General features: G+C 36.5%; 1 protein-coding gene across 2 annotated transcripts in view; it reads left to right on the top strand.

Moving 5' to 3' along the window:
* Window positions 1–16,549, top strand: part of PPM1A (protein phosphatase, Mg2+/Mn2+ dependent 1A) — a 52,265-nt gene that overhangs the window by 21,545 nt on the left and 14,171 nt on the right. For both annotated transcript variants that reach the window (XM_086709619.1, XM_086709620.1), the window contains exon 2: window positions 13,912–14,765. In XM_086709619.1, the coding sequence (XP_086565745.1) occupies window positions 13,912–14,765 (854 nt within the window). The remainder of the gene's footprint in view (window positions 1–13,911; window positions 14,766–16,549) is intronic.

Below are 16,549 nucleotides of genomic sequence, written 5' to 3'. Positions count from 1 at the left end.
CCAGGTAAGGATTAGTAAGTAGCCTTTTCCAGCTCCTTTTACAGGCAGCAGAGCCCTTCCGTCCCAGGCATTAGTTTCAGTGAGGTAGAATTCTGTTTCAGCCTTGCACAGGGCATTTTTAATCTCTGTTACTATCTCTACAGGATGTAGACTCTTGTCCATCTCTGGGAGTTGAACCCAGGAGGCTCATAGTTTCAGCTTCACAAAGAGCTTTGTATTTCAAGAATTTATCTTTAGCAAGTGGCTTGGTCTTCTTAATTTTATTTTATAGTTCATTTATTTAAAAATACTTCTGTAGTAGAAGGGCACTTCAGAGTGTGAATATACAAAACCATTTAAAGGGCGATCAACATTTAAAATTAATGTGTGTCATATATATCCTTTAGAAAGATGGCTGTTTACTCTTTATCTAGGAGAAGCATATTTTTTGTATTCCTTTGCCAATAGTGGACATTATAAATTTTTAATCTTTAATAATGTGTAAAAAATGAATTTATGTTTAATGGCTAGCGAGCTTGCTTATTACTCCATGTATTGTCCATTTGTATGGACAATTTTTTTTAAATTTATTTTTCATTTTATTTTAATTTTATTTTTGAGAGTGAGCGAGACAAAGCACAAGCAGAAGAGGGCAAAGAGAGAGAGGGAAACAGAATCCAGAGCAGGCTCCAAGCTCTGAGCTTGTCTGCACAGAGCCTGATGCGGGGCTTGAACCCATGAACTGTGAGATCATGACCTGAGCCAAAGTCGGACGCTCACTGACTGAGCCACCCAGGCACCCCTGCAAATAGTTATTTCAAAGATACTTGCCTTTCAACTTTATAAGCCTGGTTTTATAGTGTAGAAGTTTTATTCCTCTGGAGTTGCTTTTTATTCCTGTAGAGTCTTTTTTTGCCACAATGGCAAAAAAATGTCATACTCAGAAAGTCCTTTCCTACTATAAGATTATCGAAATATTTGCCTAGATGCACTTGTATTGTTTTATTATTAGTATTTCAAGCTTAAATCTTTAATTACCTGATATTTATTTTAAGCTGTGTGATAGGGATTCAGTTACTTGCCATGGGAGAGGGGAGGATTAGAATAGGCCAGCTGTTTTAACACCATTTTTTTGAATTTTTGTTTGCACAGTTGTCTTTCTGGAGTCTCAATTCTATTCCACTGATCAGTTCATTCCTGCAATAGTATTCCCTCTTAATTACCATAATTTGAAATTGTTTAATATTATGTATGGCAGGTGCTAATGTTTTTTAGAATGTTTTGGATATTCTCAAACATTTATTGCTTCATAAGAATTTTGGAATCATTTCATCAAGGTCTGGGAACAAAAGGACCCAGTTGTGGTTACACTGAATTTATCGGTTAATAAAGTGAGGATAACTGTCTTTGTAATATTGAATCTTCCTGTCTCAGAAATAGAAGTGTCTTTTATTCTGAGGCTCTTTTCTTTTTTTGTGGGGGGAGGGGGGGGGTTTAAGTTTATTTATATAGAGAAAAAACACTTGGGCATGCATGTGATTGGGGGAAGGACAGACAGAGAGGGAGAGAGTGAATCCCAAGCACACTCCACACAGGGCTGGATCTCAGAAATGTGTGAGATCATGCCATGAGCCAAAATCAAGAGTCAGACGCTTAACTGACTGAGCCACCCAGGCGCCCCTGAGGCTCTCTTCTTAAAGGTCCTGAATATTTCTTTGAATATATATTCAGATATACTTTTGTTGGCATTTTTTCTTTATTTTGTAAGTGGTTATTAATAGTTTTCTTATATGATTTTCTGTAATCAGATAACCTTACTGAACTTTTTTTCCTAAAAATGTTTTAGATTTTGAGTTTGTCATGACATAATTATTATTTGCAAATAGCAATTTTATCTCGTCTCATAATTTTACACCTTTAAAAAAGTGTTAACTGTATTGATCACCATTTCTAGACATTGCTAAAGGATAAGAGCAGGTATCCTGTATTCGTTTTTTTCCTGGGAATTGTCCTAATCACTGTGTGTCCTCTTTGGCTTCAAATATATGTTATATTATGGAATTAATTTTATCAGATCCCTTTTATCATATGAAGAGATGATCATGTGTTTTTTTTTCTTTGAACTTTTTTTAAGAAGATGACATGTTAATAGGTTGTTAAATGTTGGCTCATAGTTAAATTCTTAAAATGAGCTCTACTTGTTGATTTGTAATATATATTCATATTTTACTTAGGGTTTTTTGCTTCTGTATTAATATGTTCAGACTGTAGTTGTATTTTTGGGCGCTGTCTTTTTCAGTTTTTAATCAGGAATATGGTAGGTTGTAAAAAGAAATGGGAAGCTTTTTTCTCTGTTCTTTAGGTAATTTAGGTAAATTGGGTATTATTACTATTTCTTTTAAGGCTTGTAAGATATTGATCGTGATATTATCTGATACACTTTTGTTTTTAATAACTTTATTTTGAAAACAATTTAAATTAACAAAATTTTAAGAAAAAAAGTACAGCGAACTTTAATATTAACCTGAATGACTAATTAACATTTGCCACATTTGTTTTACAAGTTTTATTTTTTTCCTTTTGTGTGTATACTCATGCGTGTTCTTTTTGCACACACAAATATGTATAAGCCAGTGCACTATTATACATTACACCTATATCTCTTTGGTCTTCTTTACCCTGGAATGGTTCTTATGTTTTTTTTATTTTATTTTTCATGAACCCTAGAGCTCTTTAGTTCTTTGATAACTTTCTCATTTTGTTCCAGAGTTACTGGTCTGTATTTCATAACTGCCTGAAAAAATTTTGATAATTTATTTTTAAGAACATTGCCTGTTTCCTCCATATTTTCAAATTTATTGGCAAAGAATTGTACAGTGTGTTTTTATAAAAAAAAAAAACACCTATCCGTGAGGCAAGTACAGTTTGTTTGATTTCTAATTTTGTATAATATTTTTTCTTAGACTAGTGGTTTAACCTATTTTTACTCGTATTTTCCTCCTATAACATCATATTTACCTTAATTTTTCTTTTTTTTTGTAATGTTTATTTTTGAGAGAGAGAGACAGAGAGACAGAGTGTGAGAGAGGGAGGAACAGAGAGAGGGAGACACAGAATCTGAAGCATACTCCAGGCTCTGAGCTATCAGCACAGAGCCTGATGCAGGGCTCAAACTCATGAACCGTGAGATCATGACCTGAGCTGAGGTCTTACCGCCTGAGCCACCCAGGCGCCCCTTACCTTAATTTTTCTTAATATATTCCTTAATATATTTCTCTCCATAGGTCTTGTGTGTAGGTGTGTGTGGTTGTTCTTTTTACTTATTGAGTTGATGTTTAGTATGCTGATTTTTACTTTTTTACTAAGGAAGTGTGAGTTTTCCTGAGTAAGGTTTGGTCACATCTCATTAAAATTGATACAAGGTTTTTCTCATTATTATTGGATTATATAGGATTAAATATCCTATAATTCTAAAAATATACAAACTCGGTGCAAAGTTTATTACCTATTTAAAGCAATATCCAGGTCTCAGAAGTGTTCTTCTTTCTTTACTGCTACCAGCATCTACTGTTATTGTAGTAAAGTCAGATAGTATGGTCTGTGTCATTTGTTTTTCTTTTTCTTTTTTGGAGGGGAGAGGGGTCCTGGGGTAGGATGGGTGGGAGTATGTTAGGAAATTTTACCCCTTTCGTTTTCCAGTATACAATCAAGTAAATGCTTGGTTTTTAACTAATGTTTTAAGCATGTTTGAACAGAGCATATAGTCTTGATTTCAATATATAGTATATTTGAAAGATTGTTCTGTATTATCTGGCATAAAAATATTTAGCCCATAAAATTTGGAAGTTATAATTTTAGAGTACACTCTCATCAATTAAAAAAAGACAATCGTATTTATTGACTTAGTCTTATGCTTTTCTTTGTCTGAAATTAAAATCTCAACCCTTGACTTTTGTTATGCAGTTGACCCTTGAACAACATGGAGGTTAGGGGTACCAACTCTCCACGTGGCCAAAAACTCACATATAACTTTTGTCTCCCCCAAAGCTATTGATAGCTTACTGCTGATTAGAAGCCTTACTGAAAACATAAACAGTTGATTAGTGCATATTTTGCATGTTATGCGTTGTATACCATATTCTTATAATAAAATAAGCTAAAGAAAAAATGTTAAAAAACTCATAAGAAAGAGAAAATACATTTATAGTACTGTACTGTATTTATAAAAAGGAAATCTGTGTATAAGTGGACCTGTGCAGATCATTAATGAAAAACCCAGCCACGCAAACATATACTTTCTATGGTTTAAAACTAAGTTCATCTCTATGACTTGTCATTATCTCTTAAGTAATCTCCTTCTTAAGGGTCACCTGTATTTGCTTAGCATATTTTGCCCACCCCAAAGTCCTCTATATTATGACATCTCCATTACTGAGTTTCTGGTTTTGATTAATCTCTTGGTGACATCATTTTGGCTTTAAATAGGTTGTTCATGAATGGTACATGGATGATACTTGTTTAATGCTGTCATAGTTGATGATACCTTTTCTATTACCTTCACATATAAATGCCAGCTTTGCTGGGTATAGAATTCTGGGAATATTCCCCTTTACTCTCAACATGTATAGGCATGACTTCATTATTGCATATCATGTGACAAGTTTGAGGCCAGCCTGATTTGCTTTTGTTTTTTGGTATGTTTCACTTTTCTGAATTTGTATATTCTTGAAATTCATTATCAAATTATACTTTGGTGTTGGTCATTTCTACTAAAATTATCTAGTATTTGATGAACATTTTAAATCATCAAATTTTCCCTCAGTTTAGGATTAATTTCTCTTTTCTTTGAAGTTTATTCTCCAGTATTTGATTTTCTTTTTATAATGTACTAATTAAATTGTTGGATCTACATTCTTTGTATCTTTAATCTACCCACTTTCATCTCTTTATTCTTATCTGCATACAGGATGATTTTTCTCCTGTTTTGAATTTTACCCCTTGCAGGTTGTTTTCTATAGGTTTTCTGCTCATTATTGTTTTTCATGCCATTTAAAATACTACAATAATTTTTGCCTCTTAAATTTTTCCTTAGCTCTATTAATACTTTTTATACTCTAGTTTCTTACTTTTCATACATGTTTGTTCTCTTACCGCTAGTTTCTTATTTTTCATACACGTTTGTTCTCTTACCGATCTAGAGGGCACAAGTCCAAAATCATTTGCAGTGGGCCAGAGTCAAGGTGTTGGCAGGAATGTGTTCACTCTGGAGGCTTTAGGGAAGAATGCAGCATTCCTTGGATTGTAGCCATATATCACTGTAATCTTCAGTGCCAGCATCTTCAAATCTCTCTTTGCTCTATCTTCACATCACTTCTCTGTGACAATTCTTCCACTGTCTTTCTCTTACAAGGACCCTTGTGATTGCATTTAGGGACCCCAGTATAATCCAAAATAATTACCCCATTGCAAGTTTCTTAACACACCTGCAAAGATTTTCCAAATAACGTAATATTTATAGGATTTGGACCTGGTATCGTTGGAAGCCATTATTCAGCCTATTACAGATATATTTTGTTTTGCTACATTGAGATGAGGTGACCACTCATGAAATAACAGATTAGAGTTCATCCTCATGGATTATATGCTGTTGCCATCATAGTAGATATTGTCCTCTTTATCAAATGATACAAGCTCAGATGCCGTGTGGTCAATAAAAAGTAGTAGGAACTCTGAAGAATGCATGTTGTTCAGGAAGGGGCTAACCATAAATGTGAAGGTCAAATTCAGGCTACCAGCTTGTAGTCCTACAACTGCTGGTGACTGTTTTTCTCTTTTTTCTTTTTTTGTTTGAATTTGGTTTTGGTTTTTGTGTGTTTTCTTTTTTCATTCTCTACAAGTTGATTTTTCTGTTATAAAATAATCTTTGTCTCATAACCTTCATCTTGGTATTGAGAATAAAAGTTTTTAAATGGGATTCATCAGCATGGTTTTAGATTGAAGTATTAATTTACTAATGCCATTTACCTAAGTATTCCTAAAACTTTAGGCTTCTCACTTCTACATTTCTCAATGTAGAATTACCTTGTTCTGAGCATGGTATATCTTTCACTTAATTTATCAATGTTTATTTATCAATGAAGAGAGTTAGAAATTAAGTGAAAGGATTTGTCCAAAGTCACATATTGGATACATCCATAACTTTTCAGTTTAATCTTATGAAAGGTATTTCCATTTACAGACATAAAACGGGTGTCTCCTTATTATTAAATTGGATAAGTGGGCAATTTCTCAAGTTCTTTTTACTTTATGTACAGGATTTTGTTTTTCTAGATTATTTTTAAGAAGGAGATTACTTAAGAGATAATGACAAGCTGTAGAGATGAACTTAGTTTTAAACCATAGAAAGTATAAAACTGTTTGCGTGGCTGGGTTTTTCATTAATAAAGTATGAGTGTATACTTTGAGTCCTTGTGTATCTGTTCTGTTTCCCTTTCCTCCTATGTACATTAATAATAGTTTCGAAGCCAGCATAAAATGAGAAAAGGGCTTAGATTTAAGCCTTGAATGTCAACATTTAATGGCTTGGAAGATGAAGATGGGTCTGCAAAGGGAACAAGGATGGAAAAGCTAAGGGCAGGAGGAAAGCTGGGAGTGTGTAGCCTCTTGAAAAACCAGTGGGAGGGGCGCCTGGGTGGCGCAGTCGGTTAAGCGTCCGACTTCATCCAGGTCACGATCTCGCGGTCCGTGAGTTCGAGCCCCGCGTCGGGCTCTGGGCTGATGGCTCAGAGCCTGGAGCCTGTTTCCGATTCTGTGTCTCCCTCTCTCTCTGCCCCTCGCCCGTTCATGCTCTGTCTCTCTCTGTCCCAAAAATAAATAAACGTTGAAAAAAAAAATTAAAAAAAAAAAAAAGAAAAACCAGTGGGAAATTGGAAGAGGGAGTGTTGAAAGCTTTTGTAAGAAATCAATCAAATGAGGACTAAAAATGTCCATTGTAATAAGCAACTTGGAGAAGTTTATTTTGGTGGAATGGTCAGACAACAGTGTAGAGAGCATCAATACTTGTTTTTAAGAAGATGAACTGCAAAGGGAAGAAAAAGGCAGACGAGTAGCTAGAGGGGCAGGAGTCACGTAAAGACTTATTAGTAATGGGTGGCATTTGAGTATCTTTTTTTTTTTTTAATTTTTTTTTAACGTTTATTTATTTTTGAGGCAGAGAGAGACAGAGCATGAACAGGGGAGGGTCAGAGAGAGAGTGAGACACAGAATCTGAAGCAGGCTCCAGGCTCCGAGCTGTCAGCACAGAGCCCAACGTGGGGGCTCGAACTCACAGACCGTGAGATCATGACCTGAGCCGAAGTCGGAAGCTCAACCGACTGAGCCACCCATGCGCCCCTTGAGTATCTTTAAAAGTTGTAATCCAGGGGCACCTGGGTGGCTCAGTCAGTTAAGTGTCTGACTTTGGTTCAGGTCATGATCTCGCGGTTTGTGGGTTCGAGCCCCGCGTCAGACTTTGTGCTGACAGTTCAGAGCCTGGAGCCTGCTTCAGATGCTGTGTGTGTTGTGTGTGTGTGTCTCTCTGCCTCTCCCTGACTCACACACTGTCTCTCTCTCAAAAATAAATAAACGTTAAAAAAAAATAAAGTTGTACTCCAATTGAAAGAGAGAGGTTGAATATAAAGAGGATAACAGTGTAAGGTTCCAGAGAAGACATGTAAGTAGTGTAAGATTCCTTTGAAGCATGGGCTTTAAAGCTCTAGTAGAGGGATTTATGTTAAGTGAGAGCATAGAGTCCTCTTTTGTAACAGAAAGGTATGAGGATAGGATGGGTATAGATATGGGTGGGTTTGTATGTTTGGAATTAACAAGATGAGGAAAGACCTGAGTTCTTTTTTTTTTTTTTAATTTTTTTTTTTCAACGTTTATTTATTTTTGGGACAGAGAGAGACAGAGCATGAACGGGGGAGGGGCAGAGAGAGAGGGAGACACAGAATCGGAAACAGGCTCCAGGCTCTGAGCCATCAGCCCAGAGCCCGACGCGGGGCTCGAACTCACGGACCGCGAGATCGTGACCTGGCTGAAGTCGGACGCTTAACCGACTGCGCCACCCAGGCGCCCCAGGAAAGACCTGAGTTATAAAAGAATTTCTTGAGGTGATCTCATGTATAGGTTTGTTTTTTCTGTAGTCTCTGATTGGCTATTCATTGAAATTTTTAGTTCAGTAATAGTTTTTCATTTCCATGAACCTACTTTCAGAGTGCCTTTTGTTTTTTTAATTGACAGCCTGCAATTTTTATTCAATCAGTGACCTCTCATACCTTGTATGTTGATGGGTAGTTTCCAATTTGGAGCTAATGAATATTGAGGTACTCCCATTCTCCCTGTAACTTGTGAATCTTTAAAAATATATCCCCTAACTTTTCTTTGCTCATATTTTATTAAGCCTGAGTATTTGAGATTTGCTTTGCCAGAAATTTAATTGTTCACTGTTGTTTTCTCTCTGTCCCAGACAAAAAAAAAAAAACCGAAGTTTAGATTTCTTGCCTTTTTTCCTTTTCTCTTTACCTTTCCTTTTGTTTGTTTGTTTGTTTGTTTGTTTTGGTCATTTATCTTTGGTAGGATAGAAGGTTAGAAGACAAGTTAGAATAGGCAGAGGAAGAAATGGCACTTAAGGAAGTTTCAGCTTTATTCTCTGACAGCCTCCCCTGCCTATGTGCTTTGCGTTTTGTCTTTAAAAAGCCTATGTTTCTTTGGCGCCTGTGTGGCTTAGTCAGTTAAGCGTCCGACTTCTGCTCAGGTCATGATCTCATGGTCGTGAGTTCGAGCCCCATGTGGGGTTCTGTGTTGACAGCTCAGAGCCTGGAGCCTGCTTCAGATTCTGTGTCTCCCTTTCTGCTCCTCCCCTCCTCAAACTCTGTCTCTTTCTCTATCTCTAAAAAAAATAAACATTAATAAAAATAAAAAGTCTATGTTTTTAGGTTTCCATTACTTCATTTGCAAGTACACAGGATAGCATGTGTAGAATTGGAGTAAAAGTCCAAAACCTAGGTCCTATTTCTCAGCCTTTACTGCAGAACTAGCTTTGTGGCCTTGAGCAAATCATTCTATTTCTTGGTGCCTTCTCATTTGTAAAATAGGTTTGGACAGATAATTTCTAACTTTTGGCTCTGATGAGTTATACAAGTTAATCAAAATCAAATTTGTAAATATAAATATGTGTGATCATTTTTTAAAGTAAATGAGATGAGAAATTTCAGACTCCCAATGAGAGAAAAATTATCCAAAGATTAACTTTTTTCCCTCAAATTGGTAAAAAGTTTTTTCATGTATGTATGTATGTATTTATTTATTTATTTTGAGAGAGAGAGAGAGCAGGAGAGGGGGAGAGAGAGCAGGAGAGGGGCAGAGAGAGAGGGAGAAGGAGAGAGAGTCTTCTACAGGCTCCATGCCCAGCATGGAGCCCAACAACATGGAACTCTACCCAGGGCTCGATCTCATGACTGTGAGATCCTGACCTGAGCCAAAATCAAGAGTTGGCCACTTACTCCACCGAGCCACTCAGGCGCCCCTCATGCACTTATTTATCATTACCATAGATAATTTTGAGGTGACTGCCTTGTATTACAAAATATAATTTATGAATTACCATGCCTCATAGTGTAGGAAGTTAAAAGTAGTTTGTGTACCCTAAATTATCCTTTATAGCAGATATACATCCACAAGGAATCTGTGTTTCTTTATTGAACCCCAGCTGTGGAATATATTGCTTAATATTCTGTTATTTAGTAAATGTGCATTTCCAGGGTCAGCTGAGCATTTGTCCTCTTCTTTGACAAAATCTATAAGCATTAGTGGGCAATGTAGAATATGTTAAATATTTGGTAGTGGTAGAGGGTTTACTTCCCATATCTCACTGCAAATGACTTGAATTTTGCCATGTTTTATACACTGCTACCAGTTAGTGTTCCATTTTTTCCCTCTTCCCCCAAGGAGCTTCTAATCTTTCTTGTATATAATCCCTCTGGATCCCCCCTAATCTTTAAAATATAATTTCTTCACATTGTTTACATATGTGTATTTTGACCTCTGTGTATGGAGCCCACTTACTATGTGTCCATAAGTAAACAAAAAAACCACAGTTTTTTTATTAAAAGACTACCCAAACGGTCACTTGAAAAACTCTTGTTTCTGGACTAATATGTTGCTTAAGGATCTTAACAGTTGAATATATAGAGCTTTTATGGGGAGGAGGGGAGGATTTATGAGCAGATTAAACCAAATGACAAGGTTTATTAAGAGTTTATGCTGTCATTATAAGATCAGTTTTTCTTAATAAAAGCCAATGGATGGACTTTAATGAATTATTTCCTGGCTCGGCCTTAGAATTTTTCAGTTTAGGAGTTAGTTTTTAAAAAGACAAAAAATATTCACCAAATTTTCTGATTATATCAAAGATGAATACAGTCTTGTGATTGTCGTAGTACTGTTTTGAAAAGTTCAGATCAACTGATAAGCTAGTGTTGTGGTGAGATCTAGTCAGCATGTGTGCAGAGTAGATTTAAGATGAGGTGAGGGGCACCTAGGTGGCTCAGTCAGGTGAGCATCTGACTCTTGATTTTTGGCTCAGGCCATGATCTCACAGTTAGTGAGATCAAGCCCCTCCTTGGACTCTGAGCATTGAACCTGCTTGGGATTCTCTCCTTGTCTTTCTGCCCCTCTCCCACACTCACTAGTGCTCTCTCTCAAATAAATAAACATAAAAAAAAGATGAGGTGAGAACTAGAATTTCTCTCAGAAACTAGCTTAAGCTTTCATTGGCATATTGAATCCCCTTGGAATTTACTATTTCTAGATTTATGCCATTTTAATAATTTGACTACATAATTAGTAAGTAGTCCACTTCTGGAAGATGATTATGTAAACATAGTATTTATAAGAAAATATATTTCTGGTATTAATTTACATAACCATCTGCTGTATTTATGTAGCTATTGTTAGCTGCTTCACTAGGATTCTACAAATTACTCAAAATTCCAGGAGGTAAGATTTCTAAATTGCCTGTTTTTGCTATGTGAAAGTCCAACCACAAAACTTTGAATGTGTCCTTGACCCATATTTTTATATTTATGATTGAGCAGGACCTAAAATTTTATCAGATGGTTGACTTGGTTTGTTACATTTTTACATTTCTAACATGTATATTTCAAACATATATATTTCAACAAATATATGTTAGAATATATATTCTAACATATATTTCAAAAGTTTGGGTTTTGTTTTTAGAACTTTTACCCTATTTGTCTTCAAAAAATTATTTACTTTGTAATTTCATACATATATATCTGGAAAATAACTATTGGACTTTTCTATAAAAGAGTAAGTTCCCTTTTAGGTAATATCAGAATCTAGATGTGACTGTGTATGTCAGAATGTAGTAATAATTAAATACTTGTTTGCTGAGTGCCTCATTTAAACCTCAAAGCAACATTCAGAGGTAAGTATAAATGTGTCCATTGTATAGAGAAGAAATGCTAGATTAGTAAATATCAAACATCTTAACTATATCTCCCTCCTCCCCTTTAGCTTAGCTAAAGGAATTGAGGTACAGAAATGAGGCAAATTGCTGTTGACTTTCAGCAGATGACTTAACTTTATGATGACTCAATCATCATCTAATCACATACCTATCTAAGGCGTCCCATCTAATCTTTTCTATGGATACGCAGATGCCTAGGTTCCAACCCTACCCTGGAAATTCTGATTTGTTAATTGTTATTTTTCAAAAGGTCCACAGGTAATTCTTTTGTACATCTATTATCAAGACCATTGCCTTAGTAAAATGGTACTTCAGAGTCAGGCTTGAATTAGAGTCCTGATTCCTCTAAACTTAATCAGTTGAGTGACCTTGGCCAAGTCCTTTAGTCTCATTAAGATTCATCTACAAAGTGAAGGTATTATTACTCACTTTAGAGAGTTGTTGAGAATGAATGAATGATTCTTAAACGTTGTCTGCTATTAAGGTGTCATCGTTATGTTATCCTTTGTCCAGTCAAAACACTCACCCTTGTCATGATATGTATCAAGTTGGTATCTGGTAATCTGATGAATATGAGCATAAGGAATAAATGGCTAGTTTTCATTATTTACCTTCATTAGCGGAATTGTAATAAGGGACAGAGGAGTAGGCAGGAGATTGTTTTATCACACCAATCAGTCATACTTCTCTCTTGTGTATTACTTTGGCCCTGATAGGGAAAGAAGGGGAAAAAGGTTACTGGAAACTATTACCTTCCTGAGGAGTTATTCTTTCCCTTTCTCTCCCATCTTCTTCTGAAAGCTTAGCATCACTGGCATCATCAATCCTTTAGTCTCATAACTGCATCCTGATGTACCTAGGTACTTTTCCCTTCCCACTACTTCCCCTCCCCCCTTTACCTCTATTAAATTTCGTTCTATCCTTTGTTCAGATTGGTTTGAATTGAGTTGTGACTTATTTGATGACTTGCACCCCAAGTCTCTGCATTCCTAGGCTATTAGTCAAGTAGAGGTCGACCTAAATTCTAACCAACTGTCTCCCTGTGTTGTCTGGGCCCATTCCAGACCAGGGTTTGTAGTTACTGGTTCTTGGGAAAGGATTAGATTAGCTAAGCCTTCAGGCTTGTCCACATGGCTGTCTCTAGACCCTCTAATCTCCTTTACTATTTATAACTAAGGGTCATAGAGTATAATAATAATGATACATGTTATTACCATTAAATTAATACATCAGTAGATTATAGTAGGTTGATTTTGTTCTGTGTAACAAGCTTTGCTATATGTATGATAATTGCTTTGCACTTTGACAGTTGAGGCTGTACTACTTATAGGAATTTAATAACTTAATGGCTTTGTCAAAGACTGAAAAACCTATGGAAATGGTAGAATTTGCACTAAGCTTTAAAAGATGGATGTACTTTTCTCAATAAGTAGGGAGGAGGGGAAGGGGATTCCAGTTAGGGGAACTAACATGAGCAAAGGCTTGAAGGAGTGTGCAAATTTGGACCATTGTGAGTAGATCATTTTTTACTTTTTCAGAGAGTTCATGTAGTAGCAATAAAACTATAGGTAGTTCAGAATTAAACTGGAAAATCCTGAATCTTCAACCAAGATGTTTGAATTAGTAGGCTTTTGGTATGTTGTGAATTCATTTGGCTTTTTCTTCATTAATATACACATACAACTTAGGTCTGAGATTTCCTAAGAGATTCACCTGTTTATTGCATTCTTAAACACTTGGCCTGGCTCTAATAAGCTGATGACTACTGCCAGATCTCCTTGCTACCTCAAATGGTTGTGCCTCATGGGGGCAGTGTCAGGTCAGCTGCCTTTATCCTGATGCTTTAGTTCTGTTTGCCTGGTTCTAAGCTGTGCCTGATCAGCCTTTCCCCCAACTCTTTCCTGTTAATCTCCAGGTTCCACATCAGCAACACAATGTCTGCTTATAAGAGTTGTGATTTCTAAATCTCTCTCTCTTTTTTTTTAAGTAAACCCTACGCCCAACGTACGGCTTGAACTCACGACCCAGTGACTGAGCCAATCAGCCGGGCATCTAAGAGTTGTGATTTCCTGGGTGCCTAGGTGGCTCATTTGGTTAAGTGTCCCATTCTTGGTTTTGGCTCAGGTCATGATGTTGAGGTCTGTGAGTTCGAACACCAATGCGGTTCGAGCCCCAGTCCTCTGTGCTGGCAGTGCAAAGCCTGCTTGGGATTCTTTCTCTCCCTCTCTCTCTCTGCCCCTCCCCTGCTCTTGCTGTCTCTCTCATAATAAATAAACTTTTTTTTAAAAAGTTGTGATTTCTTATTTAAAGGTTTGTCTCCTTCACTCTTAAAAAGGTTGTTGGATATGTATTTTGTGTGTGAGATAGTTATTAACTTTCCTGTTTCTCTTCCTTTGCAGACCTAGAATATCAAGACATAATGGGAGCATTTTTAGACAAGCCAAAGATGGAAAAACATAATGCCCAGGGGCAGGGTAATGGGTTGCGATATGGGCTAAGCAGCATGCAAGGTTGGCGAGTTGAAATGGAGGATGCACATACGGCTGTGATCGGTTTGCCAAGTGGACTTGAAACATGGTCATTCTTTGCTGTGTATGATGGGCATGCTGGTTCTCAGGTTGCCAAATACTGCTGTGAGCATTTGCTAGATCACATCACCAATAACCAGGATTTTAAAGGGTCTGCAGGAGCACCTTCTGTGGAAAATGTAAAGAATGGAATCAGAACAGGTTTTCTGGAGATTGATGAACACATGAGAGTTATGTCAGAGAAGAAACATGGTGCAGATAGAAGTGGGTCAACAGCTGTGGGTGTCTTAATTTCTCCTCAACATACTTATTTCATTAACTGTGGAGACTCGAGAGGTTTACTTTGTAGGAACAGGAAAGTTCACTTCTTCACACAAGATCACAAACCAAGTAATCCGCTGGAAAAAGAACGAATTCAGAATGCAGGTGGTTCTGTAATGATTCAGCGTGTGAATGGCTCTCTGGCTGTATCGAGGGCCCTTGGGGACTTTGATTACAAATGTGTCCATGGAAAAGGTCCTACAGAGCAGCTTGTCTCACCAGAGCCTGAAGTCCATGATATTGAAAGATCTGAAGAAGATGATCAGTTCATTATCCTTGCATGTGATGGTATTTGGGATGTTATGGGAAATGAAGAGCTCTGTGATTTTGTAAGATCCAGACTTGAAGTCACTGATGACCTTGAGAAAGTTTGCAATGAAGTAGTCGACACCTGTTTGTATAAGGTAGCTAGACTTTCTTTTAAAAGATAAAAATGATTTTATGTCATCTTAATTATTACTCTAGTATTTAATTATTTTAGAAACTATAGTTCTCAGAAATAAGTTTTTGGCACAAAAACTGCAGGATACTCTTTACCAATTAGGAAAATTTAGGAACATTTTTTAGAAATAAATTACCAAATATGCAAGAGTTATGATCTGAATGGTCTTTTACTAACCATTACTACTTGAGTCTTTCAGTATTGTGGAAGATTATCAAAGGCAAAAAGATCACATCAGAGTGCATGTTTTAAAAGGAAAGGGAGGGTTAGGCCTTTGTCTATAATTGAAAAGCATTTTAGAATTTTAATATTTTATTTTTATCATGTGATATCTCAGTATACTCATGGATGTACTTTGAGACTATGGTGTAATGAATCTGTAGCACCAGCAAAGAATTTAGTGATCATTGGTGTGATGTAATAAGAATAGCCTTGGACATGGAGTCAGAAGAACTTGGTCTGAGACTATGACTTCAGGTAAGCTATTTAAGCTGTGTGGAAAAAATCAGTTTCTATCATTGTAAAAAAGGTAAGAGAGATTATTATACTGTCACTGGGGTTGTTGGGGAGGATCAAAAGGGGTAATATATATAGATGAGCCAGGTCAGCCCCTTTATTTTACAGGTGAAGAAGCTGAAGCAAGAGGAAGCACACTTAAGAGTCAGGCCTTGAATCAGGCTTACCTCTGTTACTTTTGTACTCTACAGCCTTGGACAAAGTGTTCAACCTTTCTCAGCTTTTGAATGGAGATCATAGTATCTAACTCACAGGGCTATTGAGGAATTAAATTTTTTGTCAGTAGTGTTCATTAACTAATTCTTTGATTTTTTTCCCCCCCAGCAAATGTTGGTTTTATAAAACTCTCTGAGGCTACATATTTGATTTTCTTTCAACGTGCAGAAAATGAAAGTCGTCTAATGTTCTGTGTAGTTTTATAAGCATACTGCCAGCTCTACCTAAAATCTTAATTAAAATCTGATCATACTTAGAAATCAGGTTTTTTTTTATTTTTTTTTAAAAGGGTTTTTTTTTTCAACGTTTATTTTTATTTTTGAGACAGAGAGAGACAGAGCATGAACAGGGGAGGGGCAGAGAGAGAGGGAGACACAGAATTGGAAACAGGCTCCAGGCTCTGAGCCATCAGCCCAGAGCCTGACGCGGGGCTCGAACTCACAGACCGTGAGATCGTGACCTGGTTGAAGTCAGACGCTTAACCGACTGCGCCACCCAGGCGCCCCAGAAATCAGGTTTATGTAACATCCAATACAAATCAAGTTTATGTAACATCCAACACATGTTACAAAAAATCAGTAGAGCAACAACTTAATAGTGCACACTGTTAATTTCTGCATTTGATGAGAGGCGAACAATGATGAACAGTGATGCTTGTGTTTTTTTGTCCCTTTTAGTATGCATAAAAGTAGTATCCATTTGTTGGTCTTATTCTGTAGCTCTTGAGAATTAAGTAGTTGTTAGCTAAATTCAAAGCTGTTTTCTTGAGAGAATTATCACATTCAGAAAATAGTAAATTATGACTCAGCTTCCACTTATTTCTTCTGCATTCCACTCCATTTTAAAAATTATTCAGTACCTTATCATTTGCCACATTTTATACTGTTTTTCTCCAAGATTCTTTTTAATATTAAATTCTTTGTATGGTTTGCTTAAACTAATGTTATAAGGTCAGTTTTCCCATACAGAGGCATCAAATACTTAACATGTAAAAGTTAACTCCAGTTCCCAATA

The sequence above is a fragment of the Puma concolor genome, chromosome B3 (assembly GCF_028749965.1).
Source record: "Puma concolor isolate L17-30 chromosome B3, mPumCon1.1.hap2, whole genome shotgun sequence".
Classification (NCBI taxonomy): Eukaryota; Metazoa; Chordata; class Mammalia; order Carnivora; family Felidae; genus Puma; species Puma concolor.
This window is presented reverse-complemented; position numbering and strand designations above follow the sequence as displayed.